At 59.0% G+C, this 19,520-nt stretch overlaps 3 protein-coding genes across 6 annotated transcripts; all 3 read left to right on the top strand.

Annotated features, from left to right (window-relative positions):
* The first annotated feature begins 707 nt into the window (after positions 1-707).
* On the top strand, positions 708-10,089 carry Map2k7 (mitogen-activated protein kinase kinase 7). 2 transcript variants are annotated; one of them, XM_090341680.1, is made up of 12 exons: positions 708-858; positions 3,007-3,054; positions 5,656-5,797; positions 5,934-6,000; positions 6,095-6,208; positions 6,295-6,414; positions 6,506-6,613; positions 6,708-6,887; positions 6,983-7,063; positions 7,186-7,328; positions 7,712-7,757; positions 7,859-10,089. In XM_090341680.1, exons 1-12 carry the CDS (start codon positions 735-737, stop codon positions 7,991-7,993), a joined length of 1,308 nt encoding a protein of 435 aa, XP_090197806.1. In that variant the 5' UTR covers positions 708-734; the 3' UTR covers positions 7,994-10,089. The 2 variants fall into 2 exon arrangements, with proteins under 2 accessions (XP_090197806.1, XP_090197813.1); XM_090341687.1 differs by lacking the exon at positions 3,007-3,054.
* A 336-nt stretch (positions 10,090-10,425) lies between these two features.
* Tgfbr3l (transforming growth factor beta receptor 3 like) lies at positions 10,426-13,755 on the top strand. 2 transcript variants are annotated; one of them, XM_090329871.1, is made up of 6 exons: positions 10,426-10,492; positions 11,245-11,381; positions 11,456-11,776; positions 12,039-12,150; positions 12,248-12,637; positions 13,523-13,673. In XM_090329871.1, exons 1-6 carry the CDS (start codon positions 10,435-10,437, stop codon positions 13,579-13,581), a joined length of 1,077 nt encoding a protein of 358 aa, XP_090185997.1. In that variant the 5' UTR covers positions 10,426-10,434; the 3' UTR covers positions 13,582-13,673. The 2 variants fall into 2 exon arrangements, with proteins under 2 accessions (XP_090185997.1, XP_090185990.1); XM_090329864.1 differs by lacking the exon at positions 10,426-10,492 and having other exon boundaries at positions 10,966-11,381; positions 12,039-12,406; positions 12,577-12,637; positions 13,523-13,755.
* Positions 13,756-14,964: 1,209 nt separating this feature from the next.
* On the top strand, positions 14,965-17,781 carry Snapc2 (small nuclear RNA activating complex polypeptide 2). 2 transcript variants are annotated; one of them, XM_090329841.1, is made up of 5 exons: positions 14,965-15,191; positions 16,285-16,395; positions 16,505-16,573; positions 16,855-17,173; positions 17,266-17,781. In XM_090329841.1, the coding sequence occupies exons 1-5, from the start codon at positions 15,009-15,011 to the stop codon at positions 17,592-17,594; spliced, it is 1,011 nt and encodes a 336-aa protein (XP_090185967.1). In that variant the 5' UTR covers positions 14,965-15,008; the 3' UTR covers positions 17,595-17,781. The 2 variants fall into 2 exon arrangements, with proteins under 2 accessions (XP_090185967.1, XP_090185977.1); XM_090329851.1 differs by lacking the exon at positions 14,965-15,191 and adding an exon at positions 15,599-15,691.
* Positions 17,782-19,520: the final 1,739 nt, after the last annotated feature.

Genomic DNA, 19,520 nt, shown 5'->3' with positions numbered 1-19,520 from the left:
CGGTAGGGCTGGCCGTGAAGGCTAGCCTTGACCTTGACCCTGTCACTGCACATGGCCTCCTCCCGCCAGGCCTGCAGCCTGACCAAAGCGCAAAGGGATTCTCACGACTGACTAATTATAATAAGGAGGCGCCAAGCAGCAATTAAGCACAACAAGGGATCCTAATGAGGCACCCTCAGAGACAAAAAAGAAAGTTTTATGAGTACCAGGCAGGGAGGCCCAACGAGGAAATTTCAAAATACTACCGCAGGGGAGGCAGCTAGGGAAACCGCGGCGCCGCACGCCCGGGCGCGGAGAGTGCGCAGACGCAGGGAAAGCCGCGGACTGGCCCCGTCGCCCCTCCTTTGTACGCATGCGCACCGTTGTCCCCGCCCACCACTCTCTAAACACTGGTGGGTTTCCAAGAAGTGCCTTTCTCCGGAGCTTTAGGGACGTCGCGCGCATGCGCACGACCGTGTTCGGGGGGTTGGAGGGGGTGAGTGAAGGCGTTGCACATTGCCAGCCACGAGCTCTAGGTGGCGTCATCCCTCATCCTTGGGATCAAGTACGCACGCGTACGGAGATTCGTTCGCCGGCGGGGTGGGTGGGCGCCGCGGGCATGCGCGATGCAGGGCTAGACGGCGGCTCGGTGGGGTCATCCGGACGCAGGCGCAGTGCGGTGTTTGTCTGCGGACTGACGGGCGGCCCGGCGGTGCGCGGCGGCGGCGGCGGCGGCGGCGGTAGCGGCGGGGAAGATGGCGGCGTCTTCCCTGGAGCAAAAGCTGTCCCGCCTAGAAGCAAAGCTGAAGCAGGAGAATCGCGAGGCCCGGCGGAGGATTGACCTCAACCTGGATATCAGTCCCCAGCGGCCCAGGCCCAGTAAGCACGGCGGCGTGGGGGAGGGGGCGGGCGGGGCGGGCCACGGGTGGCCCCGCCCCCTCCGCAGGCCCCGCCCCCGCTTCCGGGGCGCTCGCGCTCCTCCTCCCCGTCCCTTCTCCGCTGTGGGTTCGCCGGGAAGAGGGTCACGGTGACCCAGGGGGCGTGGGCCCGGTGTACCCCCGGACGGGCTTTCTGGGCTCTGGAGTGTGGGGGGGCCTAGTTCTAGGCTGCAAACGGGGGGACCCCCTCTCCCCCTTCAACCCCAGCCTGATGACCCGCCCCCATCGCCGCGATCCGGAGATTCTCCGCCGCCTGCACTGAACCGGGCTCTCTGACCCCGCACGACCGTGACCGCTCTTACTGGCAAACACAGTCACACATCCGTTTTGACCCAGTGATTCCACTCAGGCCTGATCAAGAATCTCCCCTGGCCTCCTCTCACCCACTGTGTGTGTGTGGCCGGGGGGGGGAGACAGCTGGGGTCATTGAACCATATTCACTCTGCTCCCACATATAAAATTCCCAGAGGATTCTCCCATTTGATTCCTGTGACCATTTCTGGTAATCCCTTCTCCCCAGCCTGCAGTGACCTTGTGGGTAGGCTCAGCAGGACACCCCCCCCCCCACACACACACACTATACCCGGCCCTTTATATTCCTTTGACTACCTTCAGCCCTCTGTTTGGATAGCTCTCTGTAAACACATCCCAATATTCTCTAGCAGGGCTCCAGAGAATTTGCCCTTCTCTCACATACATCTGGCCCCCGGGATCCCTGAGGCCAGTGTGACTGTATGTGAGTCCAGTCAGCAAGCATACACTTTTGTGGGGGGGGGCAGTCGGGCACCTGGCCTGGGCACTGTCCCTGAGCTCTTCAGCTCAAGGCTACCACCCTACCCCTGGGCCTGGGCTTTGTCCCTGAGCTCTTCAGCTCAAGGCTTCCACCCTACCCTTGAGCCAAGCCCCACTTTCCCATTTTTTTTTTTTTGTAGCTGTTAATTGGAGATAAGATTCTCAAGTCCTTTTGTGCCCAGGCTGGCTTTGAACCTTGATGCTCAGATCTCAGTCTCCTGAGTAGCTAGGATTACAGGCGTGAGCCACCACGCCTAGCTATACATTTTTCTGATACTATCATTTTTGTGCCTGCTTTCCAGTCCATCCATACACATACAAAAACACAACCCTGGCCAAGAACCCTATGACCAGTTCTCCCCACGCACACACACTCTCCATCTCTTCTCTCTCCCACTCTCTCCCCATTCCTCTCTCTTTCCTCCTTTCCCCCCACTCCCCTATAGTACTGGAATTTCTGGGCATTCTCCTTTAGCTTTTGTTCTTAAAGCTGGTGTTCCACCACTCAAACCACAGCTCTACTTCCAGCTTTTTTTGCTGGTTAATTGAAGAAAAGAGACAAGATAGGGGTCTTTCCTGTCCAGGCTGGCTTTCAACCGGGATCCTCAGACCTCTGCTTCCTGAGCAGCTAAGATGACAAGCCTGAGCCACTATAACCCTCTCTTGGCCCATGTCTTCTGTGATGCTATCCTCAGAGTTTGTACACTTTAACGTGGAGCCATCTGAACAGAAGGAGGCACCCCCTGTGTCACCAGCCTGACTTCCACAGCTTTCCTCCCGTGCCTATTTGAATTTACTCCCATACCTTCTTTGGACCTGAGTCTGCTTGTGTTCCTCTCTGGGAAGACCTTTGGGGTGGGGGGCAGTGGTTTCAGAGATTCCAGAGGTGACAGTGCTGTCATTTGAACATTGGTGGGAATAGAAGCCTGGGGAAAACTTGGAGGGTCCCTGCTGGGTTCTGCATGGATCTGGTCCCACATGGGTGGTTCAGAGTGTGGAATCTGGGTATCTTAAAGGGTGCCAGTCCCCAGTGCAGAGCAAGGCCTGGTGAGGCCCACGACAGGCTGGTTCCTGGGAGCCCCCTCCAGGCATCTGTGTCTATCAGCTCCATCCCATCCTCCCACCCTCCATTTCTGCCAGTTTCCCACCCATCTCTGCCGTTTGGAGCCTTGCGTCTCCCCCACCCCTCCTCATTATGATTTGATTTCTTTTCTTTTGGACAAATCAGTCATTTCTGTTGTGATTTATCGTGCTGTTGTTTTTGTTTTTGTTTTTTTCCTTCCTTTTCCCCATCCAGTTATTGTGATCACTCTAAGCCCTGCTCCTGCCCCGTCCCAGCGAGCAGGTACCAGCCTTTTTATCATCGCCCGCTTGGACATGACATTTGCACCATTGATCTAACCGCTGCCTGGCTGGCCGCAGAATGCCATCTCTACCCCATGCTGTGTGTGTGTGCTGCCCTCCTCCCTCCCTCTCACTCTTTCCCATGGCCAGCGGCAGAGGCCAGCCTCCTCTGTGCTCTCTCACTCCCCCTTTCCTCTGTGGCTCACTTTGGACATCCAAGAAGAGAAAATGGGCTCCCCCAGTGAGTGGGAGTCTGGTGTGTATCTCACAGGTGTGTGCCTCTGTGTGTGTGACGAGGGCGGGGGGGGGGGGGCGGGAGCAGGGACACAATGAGGAGAGAGTAAGCCTCATCCTGCAGGCTGGGGCTGTGCCGGGCATACCCAGCCCATGCCCACTGGGGAAGAGAAATTGCCAGCGGCATGAGGGGTTCTGCAGGGGCTCGCCTCAGGAAGTCTCTGGAAGAGATGAGATTTGAGCAAAATGACCTGGAAGGCACAGCCCCCATGCTGTGGGGGTTCGAGAGCAGACAGGTTGGGCAGCGAGGCAATATGGTTCCCAGGTAGGCAGTGCCCTAAGCTTGTAGGGCACAGGGGATGTTTTAGCAGAGCTGTTGGTTTTGTGTGAGGGTGGCTAGGGAGGCCTATTGTGTGTTTCCAACCTGTGTGTGTGAGAGAAAGAGAGGTGCTGGTTTTTCTGTGTATGTGTGTGTGTGTGCACGAGTGTGCGCACATGTGGGCCAGAGAGATTGGTGAACGGTGGAAAGATGGTGGTGCTGCCTCTGTGGGTGTGTTTGCACAAGTGAGTGTGCATGTGTGTTGTGCTGGCAAGCCGGTACATCCATGGCTCCTGTCACATGGCCCATGCCCACCCCTTCCTTCTCATTCATTCATTGTCACCCCTTTCTCTCTTGTCCTGAGCTGCCACGTGATTCACTCCCTCTGTGACCTCTGTTCTCAGGGCCCCCCCGCTCCCGCTTCAGTGTCCCTGAAATCACTGTGCTCCTTGGTCTGAGCCCAGCAGCTTTCTCCCCAGAAGGAAGGGGACTCCTAGGGCACCTCAAAAAGGCCGGGAGGGCTGTGGTCGTCAGCCCTGAGGACTGAGGAATGCAGAGTGCCGAGCTCGGGGATGTTGGGGGCTGGACCCAAGCATTTCCTAGAGACAAGCCAGGTATTGGGGTGGAGGGACCCCAGTGAGTAGTCAGGACTATGACAGGGGAGATGGCCAGAGCAGAGACACAACTTGGCTAGGAACAGCAGAAGAGGACGTGGCAGGGAGGGGACAGGTGAAGCCACAAAGTTCTGTTGCTGAGCACTGGGCCCTGAGCCCCTTCCAGATTCCAGTGCATGCCCCCTCCCCCAAATCTAAGACTGTCGGTCAGGTCCTTTGCCTGCCTCCCCTCCCCTCCTGAGGTCAGGTCCCAGGCTGCCAACAGCCTGCTTGCTACTCATGGCTCACTAGGCCTGAGTCACCAGGAGGCAGCAGGCCTGTGGGAGGAGCAGATATGTGACAAGGCCAGGGCCTCTGGTGGGCTGTGGGACCAGCCCCAGGCCCTCTGGGATGGCAGTCCCTGGCGGGGCTTGTCACCATTCCCACAGGTAGCATCCCAGGTGTAAGAGTCTCCTGAAGGACAGGAACCACATGAGACCCCAAGCCCCGCTCCTTCATCCTTTTCCACCAGACCAGGAGACCCCCTTGCTCCTCAGGGCACCTGTTCAGTTCTCGTTTCCTCTCTGGCCTGTTTGCCCTGCTACTTCCAGGCAGCTGGCCCCCCAAGTCTTGGCTTCTATCTGTCTGTGTTCTGCTCTCTCCCTCCCCCTCTAACACTGCCTACCTGACCCTGGGTGCCCGCTGCCTGCCCACTTGCCTACCCACCTGCCTGCCTGTAGCATGCCCGAGCTGTCTGCATGCAGGCTGCTGGGAAGTACCCCCTCCCCCTGCCTGGCCCAATGCCCACCCCTGCCCAGGCCTACCCTGGAAGAGCTGTACCCCTCCAGTCCCTTCACCCCAAGGATGCAAAGCCCAGCCTGGGGTCCCTCTCCCCCCCCTGGCTCCAGCTCCACAGGTGTGGCTAGAAGGCACAGACCAGTCAGCTGGCCAGAGGCTGTTCCTCCCTGATGCTGGAGTAGAGCAGGTGGCGGGAGGGCATGGCCGCCAGAAGCCAGGGTCCAGTGCACACTGGCTCTTGCTTGGACATCAGGTTCGGGGCTGGTGGCAAGACAAGGGCCCAGGCTGACCCTGGCAGGCATTCTAAGACCAAATGGCCCAGTGTGGGCACTGTGGCCCTGAGCCTGCTTCCTGGCAGAGGTGGAAAGAAAAAAGACATGCTAGAGAGGCCACCCACTTTATGTCCCTGCAGGAATAGGCTGAGGGACAGCTCTGTCCCAGTGAGGCCCCTCATTTCCTTTCAGTCAGAGGGTCAAGACACCCCGAGTTTAGCCCATGATGGGAGGGCAGCCTGAGCCAGTTGGGAGAGGGGCCATGCCTGCCCAGCTGAGGGACACCACGGAAAGGAAGCTGAGGGCCCTGACCCAGAATGTCAGATCTGGGGCTCCGAGCAGCTGATGCTAATGCCTTCCCTGCCCCCTGGTTCTCAACCCCCCAGCCCTGCAGCTCCCGCTCGCCAATGATGGGGGCAGCCGCTCACCGTCCTCAGAGAGCTCCCCACAGCACCCCACGCCCCCAGCCCGGCCCCGCCACATGCTGGGGCTCCCATCAACCCAGTTCACCCCCCGGAGCATGGAGAGGTGAGCTGTCGAGAGGGAGCCAGTGTCGGGAGGGAGGGAGGAAGGGGGGGAGGGAGAGAGGGAGGGAGGGTGGTGAAGTCTGGGGACCCTCGTGTTGGTCAGGACCCCCTCCACCAGCCCCTGCTCTGTCTCCCAGCATCGAGATTGACCAGAAGCTACAAGAGATCATGAAGCAGACGGGCTACTTGACGATCGGGGGCCAGGTACCCCTCCTTCACCCTGCTGGGCGAGGGTTGTGGGAGCAGGGGGTGTGGGCCCAGAGGATGCCCCAGCCCTCGCATCCTGCTGTTCACCCAGCGCTACCAGGCAGAGATCAATGACCTGGAGAACCTGGGAGAGATGGGCAGCGGCACCTGCGGCCAGGTGTGGAAGATGCGCTTCCGGAAGACGGGCCACGTCATTGCTGTCAAGGTGAGCCCTACGCCCGCCCCGCTTCCGGGCCGGTGCCCTCCCCCGAGGCCCAGCACTGAGGCCCCTCTTGCTGTCCCTCCTCACAGCAAATGCGGCGCTCGGGGAACAAGGAGGAAAACAAGCGTATCCTCATGGACCTGGATGTGGTGCTCAAGAGCCACGACTGCCCCTACATCGTGCAGTGCTTTGGCACATTTATCACCAACGTAAGCTGCCCGCGCCCCTGGGACCCAGCGAGACGAGGCTGGGCGCTGGGCACAGCTGCCCTGGCCTCACCGGTGTCACCTCCCTCTGCAGACAGACGTCTTCATTGCCATGGAGCTCATGGGCACGTGTGCAGAGAAACTGAAGAAGCGGATGCAGGGCCCCATCCCCGAGCGCATCCTGGGCAAGATGACCGTGGCGGTGAGCGGCCGGTCCCCCAGTCCTTAGGGCCGGGTGGGCAGCTATGGGGCCTGGCCTGTGTCACAGGCACCTCCCCCTTGTGTGTGCACCGCAGATCGTGAAGGCACTGTACTATCTGAAGGAGAAACATGGTGTCATCCACCGTGACGTGAAGCCCTCGAACATCCTCCTGGATGAGCGGGGCCAGATCAAGCTGTGTGACTTTGGGATCAGCGGCCGCCTGGTTGACTCCAAAGCCAAGACGAGGAGCGCCGGCTGTGCCGCCTACATGGCAGTGAGTAGGGCCCAGTAGGGCCTGGCTTAGGGGTGGGGGTGGGGCGGGGCGGGCCCTTCCCTTGGGGTACATTCATCTCTTCTCCCGCCTGGCAGCCTGAGCGCATTGACCCCCCGGATCCCACCAAGCCTGACTATGACATCCGAGCTGATGTGTGGAGCCTGGGCATCTCGTTGGTGAGTTGGAGTCCCGCCTCTGTCCTTGGCTGTGCAGGGGTGTAGAGAGGGAATGAGGAGTCAGGGCAAGAGTCCTTGGCTGCCACTGAAGCCCTGCCTGACCCTCCCCTGCACATACACAGGTGGAGCTTGCCACGGGACAGTTCCCCTACAAGAACTGCAAGACGGACTTTGAGGTCCTCACCAAAGTCCTCCAGGAAGAGCCCCCACTCCTGCCCGGCCATATGGGCTTTTCAGGGGACTTCCAGTCCTTTGTCAAAGACTGGTGAGCGCTGACCTCTCCGCTGTGGGAGGCCCCGTGGGCGTGTGGGGGTGCTGGGGAGCAGAAGGAGTGTGCTGCCCTCCGATGGAGTGGGGGAGCCGTGGTCAGGCTCGTGGCCAGGAGTGCAGCTGGAACTGATGTCCCGGGAACTGTGACCTGGTTTGGAACAGGCCTAGGGAATAGCTGGCTCCCCTGCGGGAAGGGGGTGTCCCTGGGGGAGCCCTCTGTGCCCGGTTCCAGCTCCCAGGCTCTCCCCATACTACCTGGGGCCAGGCATCCCCAGGACGCACGATCTGCCTGGACCCCAACACGTGCAGGGCCACAGGACAGTCTCAGCTGCCTCCTGCGCGGGAGCCCCTCTCACTCCTCCCTCTCCTCTCCTTCAGCCTTACTAAAGATCACCGGAAGAGACCAAAGTATAATAAGCTACTTGTGAGTACTTGCCCCCGCCCCATCCCTTGGGAGGCCTCTGGGCCTGAGCACAAGGCCAGGAGGTAAGAGCACTTGTCCTGAGTCCCTTTTTCGGCCCGCAGGAACACAGCTTCATCAAGCGCTATGAGATGCTCGAGGTAGACGTAGCGTCCTGGTTCAAGGACGCCATGGCGAAGACTGAATCGCCACGGACTAGTGGCGTCCTGAGCCAGCACCACCTGCCATTATTCAGGTAGCCTTGTGGTGGCAGCCAGCCCTGCAAGGGCCCAGGGGCATCGCCAGAGGCCCCCTTCCCCACGTGGCCTCCTAGCTGCCCGCCAGGGGAGACCTGGACCTGGACAGCTGCCGAGGGCTGAGGACAGAAAGTAGGGGGTGCCCACCTACCCCTGACTCCCTGCCCACCAGCTGAGGACAGAAGCGCCTGCCAGGCCCCAGCCCTTCCCTCCCCGGGGTCCGCCGGCCTTGTGCGTCCCCTCGACAGACACTGTGAACGGAAGACGGCAGGCCCAGAGCAGACTCACTATTTATTCATTTGTAACCTCTGGGCTGGGGCGGCCCCCAGGGGCTGGGAGAGAACCCCCTCGCCCAGCCCTCGCTCCCGGCATCATCCATGCACACACGCTTGCTCTCCCGTCCTCTGTCCTCTCCCTCACTGCCTCTCTGTCTCTGTCTGGTGTTCCCCATCTCCCTCCTGGCCCATGCCTGGGCACTGACATCCCCGGCCCAGTCCACCAAGGCCTCCTGCAGTCCTTGCCCTGGGGCTGTGTATGGGGGGGGCATTGTGACTATATCTGGACTGGGGCAGACATGGTCTTTCTCCTTGTCATTGTTATCATTCTCTTCCTCCTCCTCCTCCTTTTCCTCTTCTTCCCCCCTTTTTCCCCTCCTTCTCCCCCTTCCCCCGTCTCTCTTTGATCTCAGGGGGTCCTTTTTGGAGTTTATTGTATTTTATTGTACTTGGTGGGGTGTGGGGGGGGAGGGTGAGGAGAGCTTGTCCTCACAGGGTGTCGGTACCTTCAGAAACTTTTACCAAAGTCATGTTTAGCTGCTTGTGGTGAGACCCCCTGACTGCTCTTGGCTGCTGGGGTCTTGGGGTGGGGGTGGGGGGCTTGCTGAATGGATCTGGGGGCTCCTCCCCAGAAGCTGGCCACAGGCCACAGCCGGGAGGTGAGTTAAAAGAGCTCAGGTGGCGCAGGGGAAGCCCAGAGGCCGCGGCCACACAGGATGGCCTTCAGGGAAGCTGGCGAGGGGTGCAGCGCAGAGCAGTGGGCGGCAGGGATGCAGACAGACAGAGCTGGTGACAGGAGTGGGGGCCCCTGGGAGCAGGGGCTCTGGAGGGAATCAGGGACTGAGGGAGAAGAAAGGGGGCATGAAGGTTGGAGGATGTGTGAGAGGGATGGGGGGGACAGACAAGTGTAGGGGGAGGCCGTGGGGAAGGGAGAGTGGGGTAACTGCCCCGCCACGCCCCTGAGCAGCCTTTAGCTCGCCCAGAGCTGGCCACCTCTAGCTGCCTGCAGACCTGGGATGCAGAAGAGCCAGCACCCACTGGGCGGTCAAGGGCAGGATGTGTTGGTGATGCATGCAAATCAAAGTGAACAAGAGAAGAAATTAATAAAAATCAATTATATATACATATATATGTATATGTATGCATATATATATATATATATATATATATATCTCCACAAAGTGCAACGCCAAAGGTGAGAAAGCTGGCCGGCTAGGGAAGCAGAGCCAGCTATGGCCCTGTGCCTCTCTACCAGCTTCTATTCACACCAGGGAATGCCGCATGCTTAAACCAGAATAGCTGCCTCCTCCCTTGCCCCGTTGGTGGGGTCGAGTTGGGGTATGGCTAATAGACCTGGACCCTCTCCCCTCTCACTGAGGCCAGCCCCAGGGCCTTTGTAGGCAGCTTAGAAGGTCATTTGGCTGGTCCCAGGGGCTAGCGCAGGTCTGAGACTAGGCTGCCTGGTTTTTTTTTTTTTTTTTTTAATTTTTATTTAACTTGATTTTCTGTTTTGTGAGCGTGTGTCTACCCCAGCCCTCCCTTCAGTGTTACATGGGAGCCCTAAGGGAGTCTCCCACCCTCTCCTTCCTCTCCCAAGACCACCCTCTGTCACCCCCTCCGTCACCAGCCACCCCTCTGGACCAGGCAGAGGGTTGGATGGGGTGGGCCGAGGCCTGAATGGCCTGGTTTGGTCCAGCCTGCTGGCCTGGGAGCTCCTCAGGCCACTAGTGTTGCCCTGTCCCTTTTTAAAATAAAATATCCTCATTTGTAAATCCTTAGATGCTTGAGAATAAAGCCCCTCCCTTTTCTTCTGAGTCTGTGCTGTGTCCCTAGCCCTCCACATCCTGGAGCACTGAGGTGGGAGGGGCTGGGCCGCCCTTCTGATGAATGAGACTGTTGCATGGAGGGGAAATTGAGGCAGGGCTGGGGAGCCAAGAGATGTTCAGACTGACTTGCCTGACATCTGGCTGCTTGTGTGAGGGACCCCTTGTCCTCAGTCGTCCCAGGTAGAGCAGACAAGGAGCCCTTAATCCCTGCAGGCCTTGGGCACAGCTCCGATGTCAGCCCCTTCACGCTCCACCCCCGCTGCCAGGGCTTCTGCTCTGCCAAGGCCAGGGCTCTTGCCCACCTGCAGGGTTTGTGTGCAGCCTGTTGAGCGTACTTGGCACCATGCTCCTGTTTCTGGCCCTGCTCCCTGCGGCCATCTCCTTGCCCAGTGGGCCACTTGGTATGTAGAGACTGGAGGTGCCTGGCCTGCTACCGCCTCCTTTCCCAGCTTTATCTTACCAGCATCTGGTGTGGGGACAGGGCCGGGGTTACCTCTGCCTCCAGGTTGTCCCCTATCGCAGCTCCCTTAGTGTTCCCAAGGGAGGACAAGGACCACGGGGTTGGAGCCAGTAGATATCCAGATCCTATGTGACAAATATCCCATCAGAGTCCACTTGAAGGCTGGTAGCTGGTGTTGGCCTGGACGCCTGGTCAGTGAATGCTGTGCATGCAAGTTTGGGGGGGTGGGCACAGGTGACACTTGGATGGAGACCCCGGCCCTCTGCTGCTGCTGCTGCTGCTGCTACTGCTGTTTTGGTCTGTGATTATGGAACGCCTCCCAGTGGAAAGTCCCAGACCCTGAACCACTGGCTATGCCTGGAGAAGTGTGGGCCCAGGGCGCGCCTACCCTGTTTGCGGATGACAGCCCCAGCCTCCTTTCAAAAAGAGGGCTGCCAGGGCCCTTCTAAAGCTGGGCCCAACCTCCCCCTCCTTCACCCGGAGCCAGGGGGGAGCGGAGGAAGGGTCCCCAGCTCTGCGCCTCGCCTCGGTTGCTAGGTTATGGGTCGCCAGGGGCGCAGGGCAGTTATTCCCACTGCCAGGCCAGCGTGGGCCAGCCGGCTACCAGATGCGCACACATGTCCGAAAGAGGCAATGGAAGAAAGTGGGTCCCCCCCTCCACGGTGTCACCTCCTGTTCCCTCCATCCCGCCAGCACCCCCATTTCCGGGGGCCACCGGGCCCTGGCTGCGCGGCCCCCTGTTTAATCTGGAGCTGTCGGATGCGGAAGACGGCGTCCCGCGCCGCACAGGGCCGCTCGAGGTCCCGGCCGGCAGCCGCGTGTTCGTGCAGGTGCGGGGGACCGGGAGCACCCAGGGCGGCCGGGGGAGGGGGGACACGGCGACTCTGACGGCGCCTCCCTGCAGGCTGCCCTGGCCCGGTCTTCGCGGCGATGGGGCCTGGCTCTGCACGGCTGCTCGGTGACTCCGTCCTCCCACCCGGCCCCGGCCCCCGCCCTGCCCCTACTACGCGGCGGCTGCGCAGCCGACCCCTCGGTCGCCTTCCCGCCACCACCGGCCCCCGATGCCTCCCGACCCCCAGTTCGCTTCAGCTTCCGCCTGCACCCGGTCTTCAACGCCTCAGTCCAGTTTCTGCACTGCCAGCTGAGCCGCTGCCGCCGCCTCCGGGACGCCCACCGGACGTTCGCGCCGCGCACCCCGCCGCCGTCGCCGCCATCGCCACTGCAGGTGCGCGCGCACGAGCGCAGGGAACCCGGCCGGCTCCGGAGAGCTTCGCTACCGGCAGATCCCGGAAGGCTGAGGGTTCACACTGGGTCCCTCCTTTGGCACCGAGTCCCCAGAGAGGCCCTGGGGGCTCTGTGCCAAACCTCCTTAGTGGACAGAAAGTGGACGCTAGGTTCCCTAGTGACGGGGGGAGGGGGCTCAGGGATCCCCAGGAGGCCTACGGGGGTCTGAGGCCGGCGTCTCTGCCCTCCATCTCCACCTGCAGTGTCTGCCTCGCGACGGGGCGTGCGCGGGCGACGGGAACCTGAGCGCGGATAATCCGCATCTGCACACGCTCACGCAGCCCATCGTGGTCACGGTGCCGCGGCCGCCCCCCAGTAAGCTCGCAGGGTCCCCCTCCTCCCCGAGGGGGAAGAGAGTAGAAGAGGACAAGAGCGCATCGGAGGCTTCATTTCAGCGGTGCACTCTTTACAGGGCCGCCCAAGATCCTCCCTGGCCGGGTCGTGCGCCCCGAGCCGCCCGCTCCCGCCCCGGCGGCCCTGGAGCCCGCGCCCGTTGTGGCGTTGGTGGTGGCCGCCTTCGTGCTGGGCGCCGCGCTGGCCGCCGGCCTTGGCCTTGTCTGCGTGCACTCAGGTATCGCCTCCCCCCGCCGCCGGCTCGTCCCCACGCGCGGCAGACCCCAAAGGTGGCCGGAATCCCCGCCCGCACGTCCTGACACCGCGCAGCCCCCAGAGGGCGCGCGGACCCGGCCCCGGCCCCGCGGGCCGCCCCTCCCCCCGCACAGCCAGCCTCTCTCCTTCCAGCGAGCCAGCCAGCCACAGCCTCGAGCTCCCGCCCCCAGCCCGCGAGGCCCCAGTGAGGCAGGTACGTGAGGCTCCTTCGGGGAGATCTGGAACTAGAGCTGGAGAAGGGAGGGGGGAGGAGGATTTATTCTTGCTAAGGCACGCTTCCAAAACGTTAGACCCATATTAATTTAATTCTCCTAACCACTACATAACTTACTTTAATCCACATTAGAGACAAGAAAAACCGGGCTCACACTGAGGTTAAGTGATTTGTCAAGGTCTTAATTTGAGGTAGGATTCGAATTCAGGAATGGGGAGGCGGGGAGTCACCCATGGCAGACTGCAGATTCTGGATAGAAAAGTCCCCAAGCGGGGCCGGGAGTTTGGCCTAGTGGTTAAAGTGCTTACCTAGCATGCACGAAGACCCGGGTTCCATTCCTCGGTACCACATATAGAAAAAAGCCGGAAGTGGTGCTGAGGCTCAAGTGGTAGAGCTCTAGCCTTGAGAAAGTCCAAGGACAGTGCTCAGGCCCTGAGCTCAAGCCCAGGACTGGCAAAAAAAAAGAAAAGTCCCCAAGCTGGGCACCAGTGGCTCACACTCGTAATCCTAGCTATTCGAGAGGATGAGATCGAAGGATCAGAATACAAAACCAGCTGGGGCAGGTAAGTCTGTAAGACTCTTAACCTCCAATGAACCACCAAAAAGCTGGAAGTTGAGGTGTGGCTCAAGTGGTAGAGTGCCAACCTTGAGCAAAAAAAAAAAAAAAAAGACAAACCCGAAAAGCCCCAGCACCAGCACCAAGAAAACAAAACAAAACTCCAAAGTCCTCAAACATTGGGCAGTAGGAGAGGGAGGCGTCTCACCCCACTCACCACCTGAAGGGATGGAAGAGCTAATGTCTTCTGGGGAGGGGTTGACCTAGCTTGCCTTCCCACCCTCATTAACTCTGCCACTGCCCCCCAGGAATGGCCCAACCCAGATGGGGACCAGAGATGCAGCCAACTGTGGCTTCAGGACTCTAGGTCTGAAAGAAGCGGACCCACTGACCTGGACACAACCCTCAAGGACTACTATGGCCAGCATCTCCTTCCTCCACCTCAAAATAAACTCCTGTTCTGACTTGCTTAATTCCAATGAAGTCAAGTTCTGGGCAAACAGCGGGGAGCAGAAAGGAAAGGCTCAAGCAGGTAGTCCCTGGGATCAGAATCTGGCCGGGGGACCCACAGGGCTGTGGAAGGTTTAAAAGGGCAGGGCTCTTGCACCCACTCATGTCAAGGGAGACTCTAGGGCGTTTTGGAGACACTCAATCCTTCCAGTTTAAGTTTAAAGCCCTAAGCTGGGCATGGTGGCTCACTCCCTTAATCCTAGCTACTCAGGAGGCTGAGATCTCAGGATCCTGGTTTGAAGCCAGCCAGGGCACTAAAGACTAGAGTCTCTTATCTCTAATCACTAGAAAAGGGGAGTGGGACTGTGGCTGGAAGAATAGGGTAGTGGCCTTGGGTTGAAGAGCTCAGGGACAATGCCCTCTCCCTGGGGTAGGGTGGTAGCCTTAAGCTGAAGAGTTCAGGGACAGTGCCCAGGCCGAGGGTTCAAGCCCCAACCCACCAAAAAAAAAAAAGTTTAAAGTCCCAGCTTCCACCTGTGTGCCACCACTGTGTTCTCCTCTCTCTTCTGGACTCCTCTTAAGAGTGTTCATTTAGGCCAGGTGTTGGTGGTTCAAGCCAAAAATCCTAGTAACTCAGGAGGCTGAGACCTGACGATTGTGGCTTAAAGCCAGCCCAGGCAGAGAAGTCTGTGAGACACATCTCTTAATTAACCACCAGGAAACCAGAAGTGGCGCTGTGGCTCAAAGTGGTTGAGCACTATCCTTGAGAGAAAGGGGCTCAGGGACAGAATCCAGGCCTTGAATTCAAGCCCCACGACTGACCACCCTCCCCCCCCCAAAAAAGGAAAAGCTTCTCCCTCCTCTGCACATAAGCAGGAGTGCTGCCAGCAACCCCAGTTTACAAATGAGGACACTGAGGTTCAGCAAGCTTAAATCACTTGCCCGAAGTCCCCAAGCATGTCTGAATGCATGGACCAGCCTCTCATTCCCCACCTCTTCCCGGAAGGCCCAGAGTGTCCTGGAACGCGCGATCCCTCTGCCTCTGACTCCCCAAGCGCTAGGTTACAGGTGTGCAACCTCAGGTCCGACCAGCGCAGAAGACAATCTGCGCCACCACGCCTCTGCAAGATGCAAAACAGAGACAGAGGGTCGGCTCCAGATTCTCCAGGGCGTCTGCATTCCCCAATCCCGCCCCGTCAGTAGGGAGGCGAAGCCCTCCAGTCAGCGAGCCACGCCCCATCCGCCTCCGCGCGAGGCTTTCTGGCCTGCGCGGCCCCCGTAGCCCCACCCTAGACGTAGAGCGCTTAAAGACGGCCGGAGAGCGCCGGCTCCCCTGGCAGCGGCATGAAGCCACCGCAGCGACGGCGGGCGGCCCCCGCGCGCTACCGGGGAGAGGTCACTGGCCCTGCACCCTGGAACCCTCGCGAGAAGCGGCAGCTACTGCGATTACTGCAGGCCCGACGGGCCCAGTCGGAGCCCGACGCTGCCGAGCTAGCCCGGGAGCTGCCGAGCCGGACCGAGGCTGAGGTGAGGCGCTGACCCTGGGATGCAGTGAGCCCGAGAGCGGGGTGTCACCGAGGAAGAAAGTGGGGTGCGGGCGGAGCTCAGAGACCGGGCCGCAGGAGGACGGTACGGGAAGAGGCCGGTCCGCGGATCGTGAACCCGCCGAGCGTGACTTCGTCTGGGGGCGGGGCCAGCCCAGACCAGGAACGTGATTGGATGATCCTGGTGGGCGGTGCTAAGGGCAGGGTGAGAGTGGGTGGAGCCCGAGGGTGGGGGGGTTCCTGGGGGGGGGGGCAAGGCCAGCCCAGGGGCAGCACGTGATTGGGTGACTGTGGTGGGCGTGGTAGTGTGGGCGGAGCCTTGCGTGGGGACGTGGGCAGGGCGATCTTTTCCATGAGGTTTCAGTGGTGAAAGGCTGAGGGGCGGGGCGGAGTGTGCTGGAGTCTTGGCAAAAGGGCGATTTGGGATGGAGAGGGGATGAAGTGGATGTGAGTGGAGAAATGGGGTGGAGTGGAAGAGAATAGGTTAGTTCCCAGCCCTGACGGGCCCTGGCTGCTGGGAAGAGGTGGAACGGGCTGGACACCCTATCTTGATTAGGTAGCTGACCATACTCTAAGGCCCTGGCCCGAGTCCCAGGAGTGTCTTGGAGACTTGGGACACCAGGCTGGTACAGACAGGCTAAGAGAACAAGCAAAGAAACGAACATTGGCATCTCTCTTGCATCCTTGGGCTCATAGAAGGCCCCATCCCGGCCGGGTGTTTGGCCTACTTGGTAGAGTGCTTGCCTAGCATGCACGAAGACTTGGGTTCCATTCCTCAGTATCATATACATAGAAAAAAGCTGGAAGTGGTGCTGTTACTGCAGTGGTAGAGTCCTATCCTTGAGAAAGCCCAAGGATAGTGTTCAGATCCTGAGTTCAAGGCCCAGGACTGGCAAAAAAAAAAAATAGGAAAATGGGGACCAAGACATGAGAAAGGGTCTCAATGTATGTGAAGTAATGCACCTTCTATCTGGTGAATATAATGTAACCCTTCTATTAATTACAATAAAAAATATATGGGGGGGAAAAAAAACCCAAAAGGCTTCATCCGACCTCCTCCCCTCTCTCCTCCCTAGATCCGGGACTTCCTCCAGCATCTCAAAGGCCGAGTGATCCGGGAGGCCATCCGAAGAAAGTGTCCACAGGGGCCAAGGCGCCGAGAGACACCACTCCCAGCACCCATAGAGGTGAGGCAGGTTTCCTGGGCTGAGCCCTCAGGGGTGTGGAGACTCCCAAGCGGGGCCACTCCTGGGGGTTCAGCTCTGGGCTGACCACAGGGGTACTTGCTTCACACAGGTATGGATGGATCTCGCTGAGAAGATCACAGGCTCACTGGAAGAAGCCCTGACAGCAGCTTTCTCCCAGGTATAGCCACCCCAGGCAGGAGACAGTTCAGGAGACAGGCACCTGCCTAATATGCCCAAGGCCCTGCATTCCATCTCAGTATGGGTCTTGAGCCCAGTATGGGTTTCTAGACACTTTGAGCCTCAGTGTCGCAGCCCTGAGGCCAACTCCTGGCTGTGCCACCTTCTTCAGGGTGGCAGGGTAGATGTGGTGAGTGAGTGAAGACAGAGGGGCTCAGCTTAGGTTGTGCTGTAGAAGATGAAAGACTTAGCCAGTTCCTTTCTGGATGGTTCCACTTCTAGGTGCTGACTATTGCAGCCACAGAACCCCTCAGCCTCCTGCATTCCAAACCCCCAAAGCCTACAAAGGCCCGTGGAAAGCTGCTGCTCCTGAGCTCCACCAGAGGGCAGGAGGACCCTAAACCTAGGGCACCTGGCCCTGCCCCTGAAGCCTCTGGTTCCACCTCTGGAGCACCTGAAACTCCAGGTCCCTCTGCTGAGGCTTCTGGCTCAGACCCTGTGGCTTTCACTGAGGCAGACTTCACTGTGGACTTTGAAAAGATCTACAAGTACCTCTCCTTCTCCTGCCGAAGTGGCCGAGGCCCTGAGCTGTCAGCTGCTGGTGAGAAGGGTGGGAAAGAGCAGGGGGAGGGAGGAAGGGTCCCAGACTCAGCTCCTGCCCCCCTTTACATGGTCCCTTTTCCCCATCCCCAGAATCAGCTGTGGTCCTTGACCTGCTCTTGTCGCTTCCTGAGGAGCTATCCCGCCTGCCCTGCACAGCTCTGATGGAGCACATGGAGGAAGCATATTCTCGACTGACAGCCCCAGCCCCCCAGCCCAATCCCAGTGGTGGGACCCCTGGGCCTGAGGCTCAAGATGGTGCGACTGACCTTAGCAGGCCAGAGGAGCCTGGCCAAGTTACCTCACAAGTTCCTGAACCCAAAGAACTGAGATCAGCCTGGCAGGCAGCCGGGATCTGTCCCCTGAACCCATTCCTGGTGCCCCTGGAGCTCCTGGGCCAAGTGTCCGCGCCTGCAAGGTGAGGGGCACGGAAGATGGCAAGGAGCCCAGGCTCCAGGTGGCTGGCACTGGGTGATCATGAGGAGAGCCCTGGGCCCTGGGCCAAGCCTTCAGATGTTCCACCCACTGGGGAACTCAAACACAACCTGATTGTACAGGGCTTCCCTGGGGGTGGCCAGGCAGGCAGCTGAGTTGCAGAAACACACACACACACACACACACACACACACACACACACACACACACACACACACACACACACACACACACACACACCCTGAATTCCTGGATGGACCATGCAGTTGGCTTCATTCTCTGTGTATGCAGGAGGCATAGCTGGTACCCACATGCCCACTTTTGCTGCAGTACCATTTACACTCCTCAGGCCCCAGCCAACTATTGTCTCTTCCCACCACTGGCTCCTCCTGCCTTTCTGCTGTGTCCTGTGACCTTGAATAAAGCTCTTGGCCACCTGCCTGGCTCTCTTCTTGTCACTTAAATGATGGATGTGAGTGGAGAACACAGATCCAGAGGCTCACGCCTGTAATCCTAGCTACTCAGAAGGCTGAGATCTGAGCATCTGGGCTTGAAGCCAGCTAGGACAAGAAAAATCATGACACTTATCTTCAATGAATCAGCAAAGAGCTGGGAATAGAGCTGTGGTTCAAATGATAGAGCACCAGCCTTGAGCAAAAAAAGCTAAGGTACTATCCAGGTGCGGTGGCGCACGCCAGTAATCGTAGCTACTCAGGAGGTTGGGATCTGAGGATCATGGTTTAAAGCCCACTCAGGCACTAAAGAACTTGAGACTCTTAGAGGGAAGTGGGGCTGTGGCTCCAGGGGTAGGTTGGTAGCCTTGAGCTGAAGAGCTCAGAGACAGGGCCCAGGCCCAGAGTTCAAGCCCCATGATCCACTAAATAAATAAATAAAATAAAACTAAGATACCGTTCCCAAGTCCTGAGTTCAAACTCTAGTCAAGAAAAAAAAAAGTGTGGGGGGGAGAAGGGAGGGAGTGGGCCCTGGAATACCACAGCCTGGGGTCTCACAGGATTAGGCAGAAATGCTAGGGAGGAGGCAGTTCTGGCCTGGAGTGAGCTTGGTCTATGTAGAGATGTAGCTCTTTGACAAATGTGGATGGGAAGAGGGAAGCCAGGCAGGGCTCAGGGAACAGGTTATCAGGGACAGGTTTGCAGAGCAGGGCAAAGTCATACACAGACGGAAATTAGAAGCTGGTAGATAGCCACCAGATGGAAGAAGCAAAGCCTAGGTTCCAAGGAGGATGAGATGGGGTGTGCTGCCCCAAGCAACAGGAGGCTGGGTAACCCTAGAAATAAAGAGGACAGAGGAAGGAGAGCTGGAGGCAAGTCAGGGATTGCATGAAATGCTAGTGGCTCACATCTGTCATCCCCGCTACCCAGGAGGCTGAGGTGTGAGGATCACAGTTGGAAGCCAGCCCGGACAGAAAAGTTCATGAGACTCTTACTCCCCATGAGCCAGCAAAAAGCCAGAAGTGGAGTTGTGGCTCAAGTGGTAGAGCACCAGCCTTTATCATAAAAAGGACAGCACTCAGGACTGGAGTTCAAGCTCCAAGACTGGCGCAAAACAAAACAAAAACCCAACCAGCACTGGAAGTAGAGCTGGGTGGAAAAGGGCTGGAACTCTGACTGATCCCCTCTTCCAGTGTGCAGGGGTGGGGGTGGGTGTTCCTGGCAGCGACTCTACCTGCTCTGTGTGTGTGATGGTGGTGGTGGTGGGGTGATCCAGAGTTCTTGGGCAAGCAGGTGTTCTCCTCCAAGCCTAACTAGTCGTCTGAGTGGGTAAAATTTCTGCCCACGGAGCTGTGCCTCCTCATGGCTTTTTATGGAAACGCTAGTTTCTCCCCATACACACTGCACACGGCTCCCCCGGGCGCACACCACGCCTCTCAGGCAGGCTGTGGACCCGGGCCA

The sequence above is a fragment of the Megascapheus bottae genome, chromosome 1 (genome assembly GCF_031878675.1).
Source record: "Megascapheus bottae isolate mThoBot1 chromosome 1, mThoBot2.hap1, whole genome shotgun sequence".
NCBI classification, from domain to species: Eukaryota; Metazoa; Chordata; class Mammalia; order Rodentia; family Geomyidae; genus Megascapheus; species Megascapheus bottae.
The sequence above is the reverse complement of the archived record's forward strand: the minus strand, read 5'-3'. Positions and strand labels throughout refer to the sequence as shown.

Bases quoted from the DNA above. Each gene is read 5' to 3' on its own strand.
- Map2k7 (XM_090341680.1), top strand. From the start codon at position 735: ATGGCGGCGTCTTCCCTGGAGCAAAAGCTGTCCCGCCTAGAAGCAAAG. The intron at 6,415-6,505 runs GTAAGCTGCCCG...CTCCCTCTGCAG, and splicing joins TTGGCACATTTATCACCAAC to ACAGACGTCTTCATTGCCAT. The intron at 6,888-6,982 runs GTGAGTAGGGCC...CCCGCCTGGCAG, and splicing joins GCTGTGCCGCCTACATGGCA to CCTGAGCGCATTGACCCCCC.
- Tgfbr3l (XM_090329864.1), top strand. From the start codon at position 11,169: ATGTCCGAAAGAGGCAATGGAAGAAAGTGGGTCCCCCCCTCCACGGTG. The intron at 11,382-11,455 runs GTGCGGGGGACC...GCCTCCCTGCAG, and splicing joins GCAGCCGCGTGTTCGTGCAG to GCTGCCCTGGCCCGGTCTTC. The intron at 12,407-12,576 runs GTATCGCCTCCC...CTCTCCTTCCAG, and splicing joins CCTTGTCTGCGTGCACTCAG to CGAGCCAGCCAGCCACAGCC.
- Snapc2 (XM_090329841.1), top strand. From the start codon at position 15,009: ATGAAGCCACCGCAGCGACGGCGGGCGGCCCCCGCGCGCTACCGGGGA. The intron at 16,574-16,854 runs GTATAGCCACCC...TTCCACTTCTAG, and splicing joins TGACAGCAGCTTTCTCCCAG to GTGCTGACTATTGCAGCCAC. The intron at 17,174-17,265 runs GTGAGAAGGGTG...CCCCATCCCCAG, and splicing joins CCCTGAGCTGTCAGCTGCTG to AATCAGCTGTGGTCCTTGAC.